At 50.7% G+C, this 16,264-nt stretch overlaps 1 protein-coding gene across 1 annotated transcript in view; it reads left to right on the top strand.

Annotated features, from left to right (window-relative positions):
- Positions 1–3,414: 3,414 nt before the first annotated feature.
- RAPGEF1 (Rap guanine nucleotide exchange factor 1) overlaps positions 3,415–16,264 on the top strand; it is a 107,567-nt gene continuing 94,717 nt past the window's right edge. Inside the window, exon 1 of the mRNA XM_077768410.1 lies at positions 3,415–3,795. Coding sequence (XP_077624536.1) covers positions 3,732–3,795 — 64 coding nt within the window. The 5' untranslated portion in view covers positions 3,415–3,731. The remainder of the gene's footprint in view (positions 3,796–16,264) is intronic.

Here is a 16,264-nt window from a genome sequence, read left to right as displayed (position 1 = left end):
AGTGATGAAAGGCACATATTGGGTATGGACTCAGCCTCTTATTGGAGAGGGGGCGGTGCTTCCTGGAGAGCTCAGAGAGCCCCGCCCACTCGGGGTGCAGGGCGCATCGAGCCAGCTGCTTCGTGGGGCTGGGGGCCTCTGTGTCTGCAAGTCAGGAGCTGTAAGGGGCAGGAGGGGACCGATCTGAAGGCCTGGAGAGCCGGCGGAAGGTGTGGGCGCCTTCCCCTCTTCTGACCCTGTTGTGCTCCAAGCAGAGCAGAGAATGTGGGACCTCTTTACGGTTGCGATTGACAGCCTGCCGGGTGCTGACTGCTAGGTTTCTGTGGCTTACTGGAGAGGAGGGGGTGAGGTGCAGTGCTGGTGAGCAGGCGTGGGTTTCGGCATGATATCGAGCCGTTAGCCAAAGGTACTAGGCCCCAGCATGGGGGATGTGGGAGATGAAGGCAGGAAAGGTAATTTGGGCCTTGAATGCAGGGCCTTGAGTGTCAGTCTGGGCACTTGAGAATTCCTCCTGCAGGTATCCCAGGGAGCCTCGACATTTTCAAAAGTGCTCTCCACACATATTGACACTTCTCCCGAGTATTCCAAATACCATGACATAAGCCGCAGAGGAGAAAATTACTCTTTCTGTTCACTTAAAAAAAAAATAGTCTCAGTCTCCATTAGGGGTGTGGGCTCTCTCTCTTCCACGTCCCGTGGGCTAAATTGAATTCCTGGCCCAGTCGTGACTTTAAAAAGAAGAACAGACAAACAGCTTCTTCAGAAGGCCGGGTGCTGGGTGAGCAGTGAGGGGCCTGCCGTGGTCGCCCTTCCTCCGGCAAGCCAGCAGGCCCGGCGGAGGGCCTCAGAACCCAGAAGCTGGCTCCCCGGGAGGCCTCGAAATCCGAGGTTCTGACTCCCTGTCGTTTGCAGGTTGGGTTAGACCCCAAGGAAGATGGAGTGGCAGACTTTACAGTTCATTTCTGTAGAGTATCCCTTCTGGGCCTGCCTGGATTGAAACAAAGCAGCCTTGTTTTCGATACAGTATCAATATTCAGCGAGGATTAGTACTTCGTAGTTGTTGACACACCCCTGCCAGAAATAAGGCAGCGGCTAGATGTGGAAAAACACCAGCCTGGGAGCCTGTGATTCAGGTTCTCTGGCTCTCTGTGGAAGCTTCAGGAAACGTCTTTCTCTCTGTGGATCTCATTCTTCTCGTTTGGGGATGAGAGGGTTGTGGTTCTTAACCTCTGGAACTCCGAGAACCTCGGTAGCAGCCGTGGGCTTTCCTTCCCCCAAAATGAACACTCACGCTTTGGCCCACACTTCAGGAGCCCCCTGAGGCCCACGAGACGAGGCGCTATACCTATAAGGCCCTTCCCCACCTGACTCCCCTCCTCCCTCCCCGTTTGTGTACCTCCACCTACATCAGGGTCTTTGCACATGCGGCCCCTGCACAAAATGCTGTTCACCCCTTTGCTTGGCCAACTCCTGCTCATCCTCTGAGGTTCACCCTTCCGCGACCGTCCCTGCCAGACGCACTTCCCTTACCCTGAACTTCTCGGCACGTGTTACGTGACTCTCCCCAAGCTCTGTGTCGGTATTTGTTGGGTGAATCCCTGAGGTCCCTCCGACCATGTGTTCTGTGACTGACAGGTGACTCTGCGAGTGTGTCAGAAGAAAATGCCAACCTGTGCTTCCTGTGAAACACAACACATGACGCAAGATTTGCCACCTCCCCCCCACCCTTTTTTTTTTTTTTTTTTTTTTGCCTTGGCTGATTTCCTCTGGGGCTGGGCAGGGAAGTCACTTCAAAGCAGGGCCTGGAGGGCCCAGAACCTGCTGCCTCTGTGCCCTGCTGGGCCTGACCCCCAGGCTGGCCATGCCCCTTTGTTTATGTCCTGGGTTGAGCTGGAACTCCCACTTGGAGCCTGGTGCTTCCTCACATTGTTGTGTTTTTCTCCAGGGGGGAAGTGACCAACATCAGACTTTCCTCCGAGCAGACAAAGTCCGCACAGGAGCCTTGCGTCAGCTGTGGGGGACCTGCCTCCTTCTCCTGGCCCTGGGGGGGGGGGGGGGCAAGTGTGCGCTTTACAGCAGTCCCTTGCCTTTCCCCACGGTTTCTCTCCTAGTTTCTCTTGAGGAGTGATGAACGCCCGTAGGAAATCCAGCAGCATCTCGTGTGCAGGGAGAGGTCTCTGGGAACTATCTCAGAACTTCGGTAGCTGCAGTATGACCGCCCTGGTTTAGGTCGCTTTCCCATTCAGGATGTTGTTCTGATGGTTCCGATGTCAGTGAAATGTCATTTGCACTAAAGAGATGAGTCGTCTTCCAGAATATTGCAGCAGACTTCCTCTGATATGGGAAGAAAATCCCTTGTGCGGGGAAATAAGTTTTCTTCAACAGACTCAAAGCTGGATGTTTATAGGTAATAGAATAATAAAAACAGCAGCGGTAGCTTTGTGCTACCGTGCCAAGCACTTTTCAAACGTCACATGTAACCTTTGTGCTGCCCTGTGAAGTAGGCGGCATAATTGTATACCTTTTACATAAGTGAAAAATTCAGGCCCAGAGAGGTTAAGGTCCTGTCCCAAAGTTGCCCAGCTGGGATGTGCCCACAGAGATTCAAACCCAGGCCAGCCTTCCTCCAGGGCCAGCACCTTCCTACTGCCCTCCTTCTTCCTCCAGTCTCGAGGAGATGGGTGGTGGGATTTCCCAGCCAAGGATAAAAAGGGAGCTAGACCCAGCTCTCTCGCCAGGTGGTGGCCCCATCGGTCATGCAGGGGAGGAGCGTGGTGGGCCCAGCCCTTCTGTGAGTGACTTGGGCTGCGGTAGTAACACCTGAAGGAGTAACTGAACATCGAGCCTGATTATACGGTACATACGTCCACGGCGTCCCTGAACCGTTTGTATGAAACAAGGAACCACATCGCACTGGCCGTGCGGTGAATGCTGTTTCTGGTAGCGATTCATCGTCAAGCCATCTCGTCTGTTAGAGTCCCACGTGGCCTTCCTGGTGTGCGAACTGGGGGTGGGTCGCTGGCCACATTCATGACAGTGCTTCCATAACAAAATGCATCCCAAGTTAGAAACAGTGGATTTACCGATGAGCCTCACTAGATGAACTAGAAATTTCCTGGAGAGAATAGGTTTGAAATGACCCTGTGTTTCAGCTGCTTCTCAGGGAATCATGACCTCCCTAAGTGGTTCACATGTAAACTTGCTGGGCATAGGGCAGGAGAAGGGGTGGCCTGTTGTTAGGAATAACTCCTCAAATCCCAGCTTGGAAGAGGTTTCTGATGGCACACCCAAACTTGGTCCATTTCTGACTTTGAGCTACTTGATCACCTGATCGCCCACTCCTCCCCCAGGGAAAGGCAGCGTGGAAAGCGTTTGGAAACAGTTCACGCTGAGGCCGCCACCGTGCCGATGAGTAATAGAGCAGCAAAGGAAGGCCGAGGAAGAGCTTCCTAATATAGACAGACGGGTCACGGGAGGGACCCACCGGCAGAGCGATAACAAGCCTTTTCTTCTGGTTTCCTCCCTGGGAGTCAAGGGAGTTTGAAAGGCAGGAGGCAAAGACCTCTCAGAGCAGAACTCACGGTTTTCCGGCAAGGGTTTGCCAGGGCTCGCTGCCGGGTGACCGGGATGTGTGGGAGATGAAGCCCCTTTTGGCCGGCGCCTTGGCCCTCAGTCACTGCTCAGCGAAGACCCCTGGGCTTGGGAGGACCCTGTGAGCCCCTGGCTTTAGAATGGGCAATGCTGCCGAGAAACAGAAGCCCCGGAAACGAAGCCGTCTATGCCCCTGGAAACAAGGTAAGGAGCCCCCGGGCCTCGTCTGCAGGAGGAAGGAGGCAGCCTCCCATTGGGGTGTTTGGACTCAGAACCAGAGCTGAACCTGCTTGGGAAGCGCCTTCCACCCTGAAGAGCGCTGCAGTGTGACGTGGTTCAGTCTAAAGGGAGTTGATGGTTCTCCTAAGGAGCAAAATGATTCGTGTCACAATATGATGTCACAGCTCGGCTGAGTGTGTGGTGCAGCTTGAGGTTTGCATCTGTGCCAAGGTGTCTGTTGGTCGAAAGTGTTAAGCTTTAAAAAACATCCCAAGGGGCGCCTGGGTGGCTTAGTTGGTTAAGCGTCCGACTTCGGTTCAGGTCATGATCTCACAGTTCGTGGGTTCGAGCCCCACATCGGGCTTTGTGCTGACGGCTCAGAGCCTGGAGCTGCTTCAGATTCTGTATCTCCCTCTCTCTCTCTGACCCTCCCCTGCTCACAGTGTCTCTCTCCCTCTCTTAGAAATAAATAAAACATTTAAAAAAAAAATGAAAAAACATCCTAAGTAAAAATGTTGATACTCAGGGGTTTGACTCTTTCGGAACAGTTTGGTGAGAGAATGTGAATAGCTTTTAAATAGATAACATTTTTCTCCCAAAGACTTCACAGTACTTTCCATAAGAAATCTCATGCTGACCCATCCCAGACACCGCGATGAGGGCCCACATCTGCTCACGCCTGCTCTCTGCCTCTCTAGGGCCCGCGGTAGTGTCTGCTCTGAGTAGGGGGAGGCCCGTGGGACCACAGGCACTGCCACGGAGCACTTGGAACCGGGGGCCCTGTGAGCCGTGGCCTGGGCGGCGTGGTCCCCCTGTGCACCCGTCCGCCATTTTCACTGTGATGAACCCCTCAGCCCCGCCGTTGCCCGGCGGGACTTCAGGTCTTGGCTCTTCTGCCTCCGCTCCGCAAAAAGAGGAGGTAGCATTTGCCCGGCAGCAAGGCCATGCGATTGCAGCTGTATACACGGGTGTGTGTTTATGCAGAGACTATAACCTGGAAGAAAACACCTGGAAATGTTAACCAGTAGTTGTCTTTTGTGGTCATGTGATGGGTGATTGATTTTTCTTCTTAAAAGGGAAAAGTAGGTAGGCTGCTACTTTCATGTCAAGTTCCAGCCCCTCTGACTTGACATCAATTCTTCTATGTCCAGCATGTTGCTGTGGGGGGAGCCCTGCCTGGTGGTCTTTGGTTGGGTCTTGGTCTGAACAAAACGGTGAAAAAAGACATTTGGGGGACAGTTGAGGAAATTTGAACATGAACCGGGTAGTAGATGATATCTGGGGACTGTGCTCATTGTATTATGTGTGATAATGGTAAGGAGTCCTGTAGAAGGTCCTTTTTGCACAATCCTGCTGAAGTACGTAGGGGTGAAGGGTTGTGCTGTCTATAATTTTACTCCAAAACGGCGCAGGTGAATGAGTGCATACGTACCTACATAGAAGCAAAGTGGGGCAAGTTTAACAAGGGTTAGAATCCAAGTAGTGGACATAGGAGGTTTGTTATACTTTCATTAATGGATTTTTACTCATTGTGGGGGAGCCATTGAAAAAAACCAGTTGCTGATTACATCGTAGCACGGTACCCTTCGCAGGACGGATCTTAGGCGGTATTCACTGAGGCGGGTCAGGATCCTGCACTCTTACCAACAAGAACATTGTCCTAAAACTCCAAGAGCTCAGAGGCACCGCTTTTATAACCAGAATTTAATATATTTATTTTCAGATAGTTTCTGGTTTTCCTTAGAAAGATGTAGGAGAGTTAAAACTTCTTAAAATTTCCACTGGAAGCAGATGGCTTTCCAGCCTGTGTCTTATTTTGCAGCTTGTGTGTTTGTGTCCGGTAGTTTCCGGGAGCCGCTCCCTGCCCCGATTTCTGTTGGCCCGGACCCCGCTGGCCAGGAGCATGTCTCTGCCAGTGTCGGGGTCGGTTTGTCTGTGCAGAGTAGATCCGGGAGCCGTGGTTTGTCTCCCTGATCGATCGGAGTCTGGCCGCGCCCTGCCAAGGACCCACAGGAGCTAGGGTGAGGGGCGGTCCTCCACCTTTCGTCTGTCTGTCTTTTATCTCTAGAGGCTGCTGTTCTGGAAATGGGATTTTAGACCCAGACCGAGTGAATCCCAGGCACCACTGTGACCCCGATCTGCGTGCATTTTTCATAGTCCACACTCACCGTGGCTGTGAACTCAGTGGATGACTGAGGTCCCCAGGCTCCAGGGCAGAGCGGCGTGGTGTCAGCGTCTGCTTTCAGGGCAAGGGAACGGGAAACACGACTTTGTGTGCGTTTGGTACAAACAGCCTAGGCTGCCCCCGACTTCTGCAGCCTGTCTGGTGCCCCGCCGTGGCAGGGGCTCCTGGGAATACAGACTTTAACCAGAGCCAGACATTCGTGATTAGGAAGGTCAAGCCCAGAGTACATTCTGAAAGCAAATTTAAAGGAAATCATTATCTGCCCTTTAGATCATTTGCATTTCTGTTTCCAGGTTATATGCCTGGAAAGTTGAAAAATCAAGTGACACGATACTAGTTCAGGAAACATAAATCTTACCCCCTCTGCCAGCTGTCACCCTAAAGAGTATTTTATACATAACAGAGAAATGTTTCTCTACAGATTTTTAACAGTGTGCAGTGCACAACCTTTGAGGGGACCAGTGTTACTCTCCATCTTATTCTTGTTTTTCTAGTAGCTCTCAGAACCCCAGACATAAGGATAAAAAGTACTGCTTGCTCTTTTTGCAGCACTGGGTGCTTGTAGTGGTTGATAAGTGTGAGTCATTTGTAATCCCGTAGTGAGTTCTAGCAGCTCCCCCGCACACACACACACGATGGGAGGTAGGATAAGGCAGTGGCTTCTGGTGTGACCCTGAGAGTTCCAGCCAGCCAGAGCTGCACCCCACGCTCACCATCTGACCTTGAACAAGCGGATTTTGTAATCCCAGATGGCCTCATTCCCTCACTGCCCTTCCCTCCCACGGCTTCTCCAAATGACTGTGCCTTCCTGTGTTATTTCCTTACAGCTCTCTCTGCAGGTTTTTTTTTTTTTATCGATCTGTTTATATACTGATTGTAAACCACCTGAGGGCTCTCCGCAGGATCGTTGTGCTGTCTCCCATACTGGCGCAGGGTGTGACACTTGGTGACAAAACTTCTCCCTGGCTGCCTGTGTTACCTTGGTCATAAACGAGGTATGAAAAGCAGAGCCTGGTCCCTGGTACCCAGTAGGTGCTCAGTCAGGTAGCTACCAACACTGCCTGCTGTGTGCTGGTAATGCGGACCTGGAGGTATTCATTCTTTGCCTTTCTCTGCTCAGTGTGGAGATATCAGGGATGAAGATAGATAGATCTTCCTCTATCCCCCAGCAGTTCTGAATTTACACAGAGCAAATGTATGGAGGATTGTTCACAGTGCAAAAGATGGCTTCACAAAAAGCACTTACATCATAGTGAACATTTAGTTGCTGATTCTTTGACCCAAACAGCTGGTGAAACCTCCATTTAGAGGTAAATTGAACTTTTAAAATACTCCTATACTCTTGCCCTCTCTGAAGACTCGTTCGTTCATTCTTCCTTTTTAAGAATTAATTTGAAGAGGGGCGCCTGGGTGGCTTAGTCGGTTAAGCGTCCAACTTTCGCTTAGGTCATGATCTCGCGGTTCGTGGGTTCGAGCCCCGCGTCGGGCTCTGTGCTGACTGCCAGCTCAGAGCCTGGAGCCTGTTTCAGAGTCTGTGACTCCCTCTCTCTCTGACCCTCCCCTGCTCACGCTGTCTCTCTCTCTCCTAGAAATAAATAAAACATTAAAAAAAATAAAAAAATAAAAAGAATTAATTTGAAGAGTTGCTTACGTGGTCATTTTGGCTTTGGGGAGTATAACACAGGCACGAGTTTCCTTGGGAATTAAAAACTGCAGTAGTCATTGCAAATTGAATAGTTGTTTCCTTCAGAAGTCCCAGCAGCTCAGGACCACACCAGGCTGGTAAATGGAAAATGTTTGATGATATGCATGTTTGTATACAGGTGGGTGTGAGTGAATGAAATGAACACCCTCAGTGGAAGAGGTGACTCTAAAGAGTGGCTTTCCCAGGGGATGGGACGGGGAGGGGGGCTTGCGATGCCCGGAAGGAGATTGGCTGGCTAAGGTGGGGGTGGAGGTAGGGACTTGCGCCGATTCCCCATGTTCCCTGGCCCCTCTGCTGCAGGGCAAATGCAGCGTGGTTTGGATCGCCGTTGGCAGCAGTGTCTAGACTTGCCATGGCACGCTTGGCAGTGAAGAAGCATCAGGTGATTAATATTGATCTGGCCAGACCAGAAGCTGGCCCACCTCCCACCATCCATTTTCTGGCCTTTCTTCCGTTGCTTCGGGACCACAGTGGTGCCTGGTGTCAACCTCTTGGGCAAGCGCTGGGGGCTGAATTCAGGCCACCGGGTTCAGTGCCTCTAGCTGAGGGAGGCCAGCCGCGTGACTTCACGTTTCCAAGCCTGTTTTCCTGGTCTCTACATGAGATTAATAATAACACCACCTCGAAGGACTGTTGAGGGAAATTAGATGAGATAGTACACGTAAGGGGGTTACAGCCTCAGCAGGCAGGAAGCACATAATGAATGATAGTGATTCTTAAAATAATTTTTTTAACATTTATTATTGAGAGACAGAGCACAAAAGGGGGAGGGGCAGAGAGAAAGAAGGCAACACAGAATCTGATGCAGGCTCCAGGCTCAGAGCTATCAGCGCAGAGCCCGATGCAGGGTTCAAACCCACGAACCGTGAGATCATGACCTGGGCTGAAGTCAGACACCTAACTGACTGAGCCACCCAGGCGCCCCATGAATGTAGTCACTCATATTATCATACATTCATGGATATGGATCCTGGGCGTGGCTCTGTGCTAGTCCCAACTAGCAGTGTGTTTGCCTACTTCTGCCCATTTCCTTCCCTCGGTGTAAGAGATCACGTGTCACATGATCGCAGAGGTGCTGGTGAGGCCTGTGAGTCAGTGACTGTCTGCACTGGCCACTGCTGTGCCTGTCTGTGAGCTCTCTGGGTGCTCAGTGTCTGCAGACGACAGCCGCTGTGCTGAGCGCGGTGGGCACAGGTGGTTGTTATGACCTTGAGTTTCTTTGAAAATGGTTATTGCAGGACCCAACATGATTGAACTATTCCTTGTTAACTAGAATATGACACTAATCAGGACGGTCCATTCTCCTGTCCTGAGTACTGTAATGTTGAAATCTTTTTTTTCATACTGACAGAGTGGTTAGGAGCGAGGGCTCTGGAGCCTGGATGCCAGGGTTGAATCCTTGCTCCTCCCCATGCTCGTTGGCTTATTCTGATCTCCGTTCACTTCAAGACCTCAGTTTTCTTATCTGGAAATCATACCTGTAAAGTGCTTGGAACAGCTCCTGGCATGCATTTATTATGTATTTATTATGGGTGGTATTTTTAAGGTTGCATGCAGAGGAATTGCATTTTATTTTAATTGCAAAGACGTTGCATTATTAAAGAAAAGATTGGGGGAAATGGACAAAATGCAAAGAAGAAAATGCATGTTGAGTGTCTAAAGGGCCTAAAACATAGCAGAAGTATTAGCTGTTACTAGTAATCTTTTCCAGAGCAGCCGCCCATGTTTGCATATTTTTCATAGAGTTGTAATCGTGTGCAAATCATTTTTCTATTTCATGCTTCTGTGTGGTCTTTTTAACTACTGTGATGACTGTACCATTCCATGATGTTAATATTCCATAACGTATTAAATCATTTACCTGCTGCTGAATATCGAAATTATTTCCCCTTTTTGCTGGTATAAGCAAGGCAACAATAAGTAGCTTCGTTCATATATATTTGTGATTCTGTCAGATGATTTGCTTAGGACAAGTTCCCAGTGTAGACTTCCCAAGCCCAGCGTATAGGAGAATGGCCCCGAGGCTCTGAGGGCTGTATCTGTCACCATAGTCTTGAGCGACGCAGCAGCTTATCCATTATTTTCCATTAGCTGCCAGCCCATCAGCATTGAGTATTATCACTCTGGAACTGTTTCTCTTGTGAAACTTAAATTGTATTTACTCACGCCAGAGTGATGAGTTACCTAGGGGCATGGGGCTCAGTGAAGGGCATGGGATATTCAAAACCTGTTATCAGCCTTAAAAATCTGTTTTTAAGATTCTGTGTTCTCATTGTCCTTTGCGTGGAACTTGGCTCAGTCTCATTCAGCCGCTAAATTTCACGGAAAAGAGGCATGAGATTTTCTGTAAGGAGAGCCATTTACCTTCACAGCTTTTTGTCATAAGCCTCGCAGGGAGCAGTGAGTATTAAATAATTCAGTTTCCTCACATGAAAGGGACAGAGCGAGCGCACAGGTATTGTTAATGCGGTTAGTGTAGTGACTACCGTTAGGCAGCGCCACTGTGGACCCAGCCCCTCCTCCTCCGCACCCCCGAGAACCGTTTTCCCCAAGTGCTTGCATGTGGCGGGCTGCCGGCTCCGTACTCACTCAGATGGGCACGCTGCTGTCCAATAGCGCGCTGCCAGGGCAGTTTGACGCAACAAGTGCAGGCATCGGGTGTTAGAGTAAATGCAGTGGACGAAGGTGGTGCCTGTCCTTGGGCGAGGCTCTGAGCCACGGCTGGGTGGGACCATAAACAGGCTTCAGGGTGGGAGAACAGAAGGTTTCGAAGCAGAGGTTATTTACCGTGCTCGTGGAATCCCAGATGTCTTGAGCTAGAAGAGAATGATAAAAAAAAAATGTCTTAAATGATTCCCTAATTTAAAAAATGAAGAAGTTGAGGCTTCGAAAAGTGAAGTAACCTGTCTGATGTCCTGCAGCTAGTTTGCGGCATAGGGTCTCCTGTGTTAGGATAGTGATATACCTGTGGCGTAGTAATGTATGCAGTAAAGATATAAAACAATATAACATAGTGCGTGTATTATCACATATTTTGTGTTTATGTTATGTATATACATGCTATGGGATATACTGTGTCCGGTACATTGTATATGTGATACAATACGTATTGCAATTATCATATATACAGTATACGATATAATGTAATAACGTTTGTAATAATATAATAGTAACGTGTGGGGATATGTTACAATAATGCTGATGGCTTCCTTTATGCCAGGTGTGGTACTAGAAGATCTGTGTGCATAGTGGACTTCCATAAATCGTTTTTTTGTTAAGTCAAAGTTCAGATGTAGGAAATGGAAACCTAAGTGTGAAGGAATTTTTCTCGTGAGAAGCGTGGGGTGTTGTTTTGGGTGGGGTAAGAAAAGGGAAGGAAACTTCACTCTGTCGTCAGATATTTCCAAATTTAGAACAATATCTATCCCTAGCCATTGGCTTTACGGCATGCTTTGCCCTGGGAACACACGTACAATACGTTTCCGTGTCTGACTACTCCTTTCCCAGCTGTGTGGAGGGTGTCGCCATTACTTTAGATGAGAACAATGGCCAGTGGCCACTTGATGTCTAATTGCATTTTGGCGATTGCTTATGGGGCACTTGATTTCAGGAGTCACTTCATGCTGAAATACCAGATGGCTGTTTCTGGAAATTTAGTGGACCACAGCCGAGGAGGCTTATCTAGGTCAGGGATGGGTCAGCTTCTTAAAGGGCCAGATGGCAACTCCTGTAGACCTTGCAGGGCCAAGAGGCATGTAGGTGCTTACGTGACCAGCTAAAATGAAACTGCTTCGAAGTGTGAAAACCATTCTTTGCTTGCAGGCGATGCACAGGCAGCCTGCACCAGCAGCCAGGAGGCTGGGGGGTTTCAGGCAGAGGTTTGCCAGCCCTGGTCCATGGGGTCTCTTGGTTTGGGTGCTCTCTTCTGTCGTCATCGTGACTCTGGTGCTCTGAGATGGGTCATTCACCAGTTAAAAAAAAAAAAAAAGAAAAATTCAAATTTCAGGCCAGAAGAAGACTTAAATACCATCTTCCAGCTGCTTCCCTTTTATCATCAGAATTACTTAGCCGAGCCTTCTGGTTTCTAGTGTACCACACACACATTCGGGGCTTTATTGATAAAAATAGCTCTTCCCATCACTACACGGATGAGAAGATAGGTGATGGAGGTTTGAAGAACCTGGCGCTGTTGAACACAGAGGCCTTCACTAGGCTTCCTTTACCATTAAATGGGACACTGCACTAAAAAAACAAACAAACAAAAAAGAAAAACAAACACACGCACAAAGTCCTTTTCTGTAGTCATTCATTCACTCATTGATGGGTGTTTATTCACTCAACAAATATTTATTGGATGGGACCTGCGTCAGGCACTGTTTTGGACACAGGGGGATGCCCGGTGAAAAAAAGTAAGGCCTCACTGCCCTCTGGAGACACCATGTGAGCGGGGGAACAGCAGAGAGAGGGAGACACAGAATCCGAAGCAGGTTCCAGGCTCCGAGCTGTCAGCACAGAGCCTGACGCGGGGCTTGAGCCCATGAACTGTGAGATCACGACCTGAGGCCAAGTCAGACGCTTCACCGACTGAGCCCCCCAGGGGCCCCTGCTCTCTGGATTTTATAGTGTAAATACAAACAAGTGAAATGCATTGTACAGAGAAGGCAGGGAGGGGGATAGGAAGTCCAGGGCTGGGGGAGGGGTCGTGAGGGAGGCGGGTGGAGAGCGAGGGGTGCTAGGCAGGGAGGTGTGGAAGTTGCAGCCGAGCAGCAGCACTGTGGCAGACGCCCTGAGGGGGGCGGGGCACAGGCCTGATGAAGAAGACCAGGAAGCCAGCGAGGCTGGAGGAGAGTAGGCTCGGAGAGTTGGGAAGTTGTGAGGCCGGGGAGGAGCACGTTGTGTAGGGCAGTGGGGGTGATTGTAGGCGCCTGAAGGGAGAGCCCATGGGGTTCTGCCCCTTGTGAATAGAGGAGCGCCCTTGGGACAGGTGGGGGCAGTGGGCAGAGCCTGGGAGCTGTGTTTACTGGTTGTGCTGGATCGGAGACGGCCTCTAGAGATCTAAAGGAGACAGCCCTTAGGCAGTCTGATGTAAAACCTGGGGTCGGGAAAGCCAAGGCTTTGGGTCTTTGACATAAAGATGGTGTTTAAAGCTATGAGACTAGATGAGATTTCCACACAAGTCGGGGGTGGGGGTGGGGCTCGGGCTGGAGAGCCCTGGAGAACTCCAGCATTTGGAGGGCGAGGTGGTGAGAAAGACCTGCTAGTAAGGTAGTAGGAAGTGTGGCAGGGAGGAGGGGGTACGGGCACCGGGCATGCTGCTTGGGGTCAAATCAGTCAGATCACACGAGGACTGAGACTTGACTGTGGTGGTCACTGGGAACCCTTACCCGAGGTTTCGGTGCCTTGTTGGGGGCGGGGGAGGCTTGGAAGAGAAGGGGCAGAGAGGGATGAATGAGACGCTGCGCACGGTCGATTCTTCGAGGGGTTTTGCTGCAAGGTTGGGGGGGAAGGCAAGGGATAGTTGATGAATGCAGTGGGGCCAAGGGAAAGCTTTTTAAAAAGGGAAGACGAATGGCGTGATTGGCTGTTGGTGGGAAAGACCAGTGGACCCGGAAGACCTTGCTGACTGGGAGAGTCAAGGGCGAAGTCATGGCTGCTTCTGGAGCCCTGTTGTCGCAGGCGGGCAGCGTCAGCCCACTCCCGGTACTCAGCGGCTGGCAGCAACAGCTGGGTATTTAGTTTATGCTCCTGCAGGTGGCACTTTAGGCCGGGGTCCCCGTGTGCCTGCGGTCAGCTGCTGGAGGCTCGTTTCCGGGCCCTGGCGGGCTAGCGGGGCCACTCACCTGGCAGCCGGCAGGTTTCCAAGGAGTGAGGCCTGCAGGGTCGGAACTGGCACTGTCACCTCCAGCTCTTGTCATTGGCGGAAGCGAGTCCCACGGCCGGTCCAGGTTCACAGAGAAGGGAGAGGGGCCCCATTTCTCGATTGGGAGGGGCCTAACGTCACCGTGCAAGGAGGTGTGGACAGCAGCGGGGGAGCACTTGAGCCGTGGTGGGCACGCAGTCTGCGCCAGCCCCTGTGGGCTGAGCGCGTACGTGTGATCCCCGTGGGGTTTCTGTGTGCTGGGTGGGGTTATCTTCATTTCACAGATGGGGGAACAGCTGTGGGGAGGGTCCCGTAACGTGCTCCAGACCACACAGCTGCTGGGTGGCAGGGCTGGGACCCCAGCCCTCGTCTTCGATCTCCCTTGATAGCAGCGCCCCTTTCCTCTCTGTCCAGCCTTAATAGTGTTGGTTTCCAAGAGCAGACAAGTGGGTCAAGTCCTCTTTTTTCTTCTTAGGCAAGAGAATGCTATCTGGCAATGATTATTATCTCATATAAGAATGGACTGAAGGAGGTGATTATCTTGTGCAGTTTACACGTTTACTATGTGGAGATTACACAACTATTTATTAGAGTCCCATTGAGGCCACGGTGGTGTGTGTAATTAGGTCTTCCATTGACAGACATTCACGTCTCCGCTCTCAGCTGGACCCTCGGTGCCCTTTGACAGTCTTTCCTCTTATCTGGGCTCAGCTGACTCTCCTGTTCCCTGTGGCAGCCTGTCCTGATAGCCATCACTGTCTGTCAGGCTTCCTTCAGCCCCCTTGCCTCCAGGCCTCCAGACCTCCTGACTTGATGTCTGCTGTTATCCCTGACTCTTCCTGTCCTTGACATTGGGACTCCTGCCTCTCGTCCAGGGTGAGCTGCCTCTGCTTAGGTCCTCCTCCCCCCAGAACATGTCATAATCAACATCTCTCTCCTCAACCAGCTGGACTTCAGGCTCTCCAGGAGCAGACTCCACAGAGTGGAAAAAATATCATCAGCATCGAGAAACTCTGGCCCTGCCGCTGGTCTTCTAGCCGTGGGCAAGTCATTTCCCCTCCGGTTCATAAATCTGAGAAGAGCAGAGCTCTCAGGGAGAACAGGGTCTGCTCATGTCCACACAGGAAGCCGTTGGCCAGGAGCACAGCTCTGTGTGTTGTGAGCTCCCTGTGCTGAGCCTGTGTGTGCGTGATGGCCGTGCCGCAGCCCCCCCCAACTCCAGTGTCAGCAGCTGCCCCCCACTCAGTGTTGGAGGAAGGCAGCTGGAAAGATGGCCGGTCTGGGTGCTGATTACACAGTCTCAGGAAAGATACTTGCTTTGAAAGCAAAAGCCACGGTGAAAATAATTTTTAAAGGCTCTCTTTGGGTTGAGGGAGCAGATAAGTGAGTGCATAGATGAAACCAAGCATTTCACGTCTCTCTAAACTTGCTTACGAGGAGCCCAGGAGTTTTGCCCTTCTTTCTTTCTTTTTTTTTTAATGTTTTAATGTTTGTTTATTTTTGAGAGAGAGAGAGACAGAGTGCGAGCAGGGGCAGGGCAGAGAGAGAAGGAGACAGAGAATTGGAAGCAGGCTCCAGGCTCTGAGCTTTCAGCACAGAACCTGATGCGGGCCTAGAACCCATGAATCCTGAGATCATGACCTGAGCCAAAGTTGGACACTTAACTGACTGAGCACCCCGGGCAGCCTTCTTTGCCCTTCTTTAAAGTCCCTGTTTGGGATCCCATTGAGCTGGGTAGGAAGTGGGGCGTGTGTCTGTCTGCTCGGCTCTCTGCAAGCTCACGACGCGCAGGCATGGGATTCCGGACGCACCGTTGGTCTTTATTCTTAGGCACCTTGTAGTAAGAGTAAATAGTCCTGCAACTTATTTATCATGTAACCTTGGGGAAGTTACTTAACTTCTGTCGGCTTCGATTTACTTGTCTGTAAAGGAAAGCAACTAATAACACACAGCAGACAGAGCATGAGGAGGAGTGCGTCAGGGAGCGTTTGGCACAGAATGGGCCCTCTGTGCATCTCCGCCGTGATTGTAATTACTACATAAAAATCACATCTTGTGTATGTGGTAGAGCATTTGTTAAATATTTTTCATACTTCCATGATTACTCTGTACTTTGAAGACGCATCCGTGTATGTTTTAGTTATTTGTTCCCTGAGTTTGTATTTGTCAAGCACCTACTTAAGGACCAGGGACTGTTGATTATTTTCTTCCTGCTTGGGTACGTTTCCTCGTGGATGACATTGTGACACCCAGAGCTACGGGTTGCTGAGCACCCACGTCAGTACAATCGTTTACCTGCGGGTTAGTTTCAGAAATCAGGGCATAAGGGGAGCATTGTGTATAGTCATAATTACCTTCGAAACCCCTTAAATCTGTAATCACATCGGGGTCATCAAACTCTTTCTCTAGAGAGCCATGTACTAAATATTGGCTTGGCAGGCCACATATGGTCTCTGTTGCATGTTCTTCATTTTCTTTTGTACAACCCTCAGCTCCGAGCCTTCCAGAAGCAGGCCTCCGTCTACGCGAGCAGCCTGTGGTGGGCATCCTCTGAGACAGTCGGTGCTCCCTGCCTCTTGGTGTCTCCAAGCCCAGATGGGGTTCTGACTGTGGGAGGGTTCTGCCTCCTCCCGCCTGGGATCCTCTGCTCGGGGGCAGGGCAGCTGCCCTGTGAAGAGGTGGGGAGCCGAGGCCCCTGCGAACG

This window comes from Crocuta crocuta, unplaced genomic scaffold (assembly GCF_008692635.1).
Source record: "Crocuta crocuta isolate KB4526 unplaced genomic scaffold, BGI_CrCroc_1.0 scaffold35, whole genome shotgun sequence".
Taxonomy (NCBI): domain Eukaryota; kingdom Metazoa; phylum Chordata; class Mammalia; order Carnivora; family Hyaenidae; genus Crocuta; species Crocuta crocuta.
Note: the sequence above shows the minus strand (reverse complement) of the source record. Positions and strands in the feature narration are given on the sequence as shown.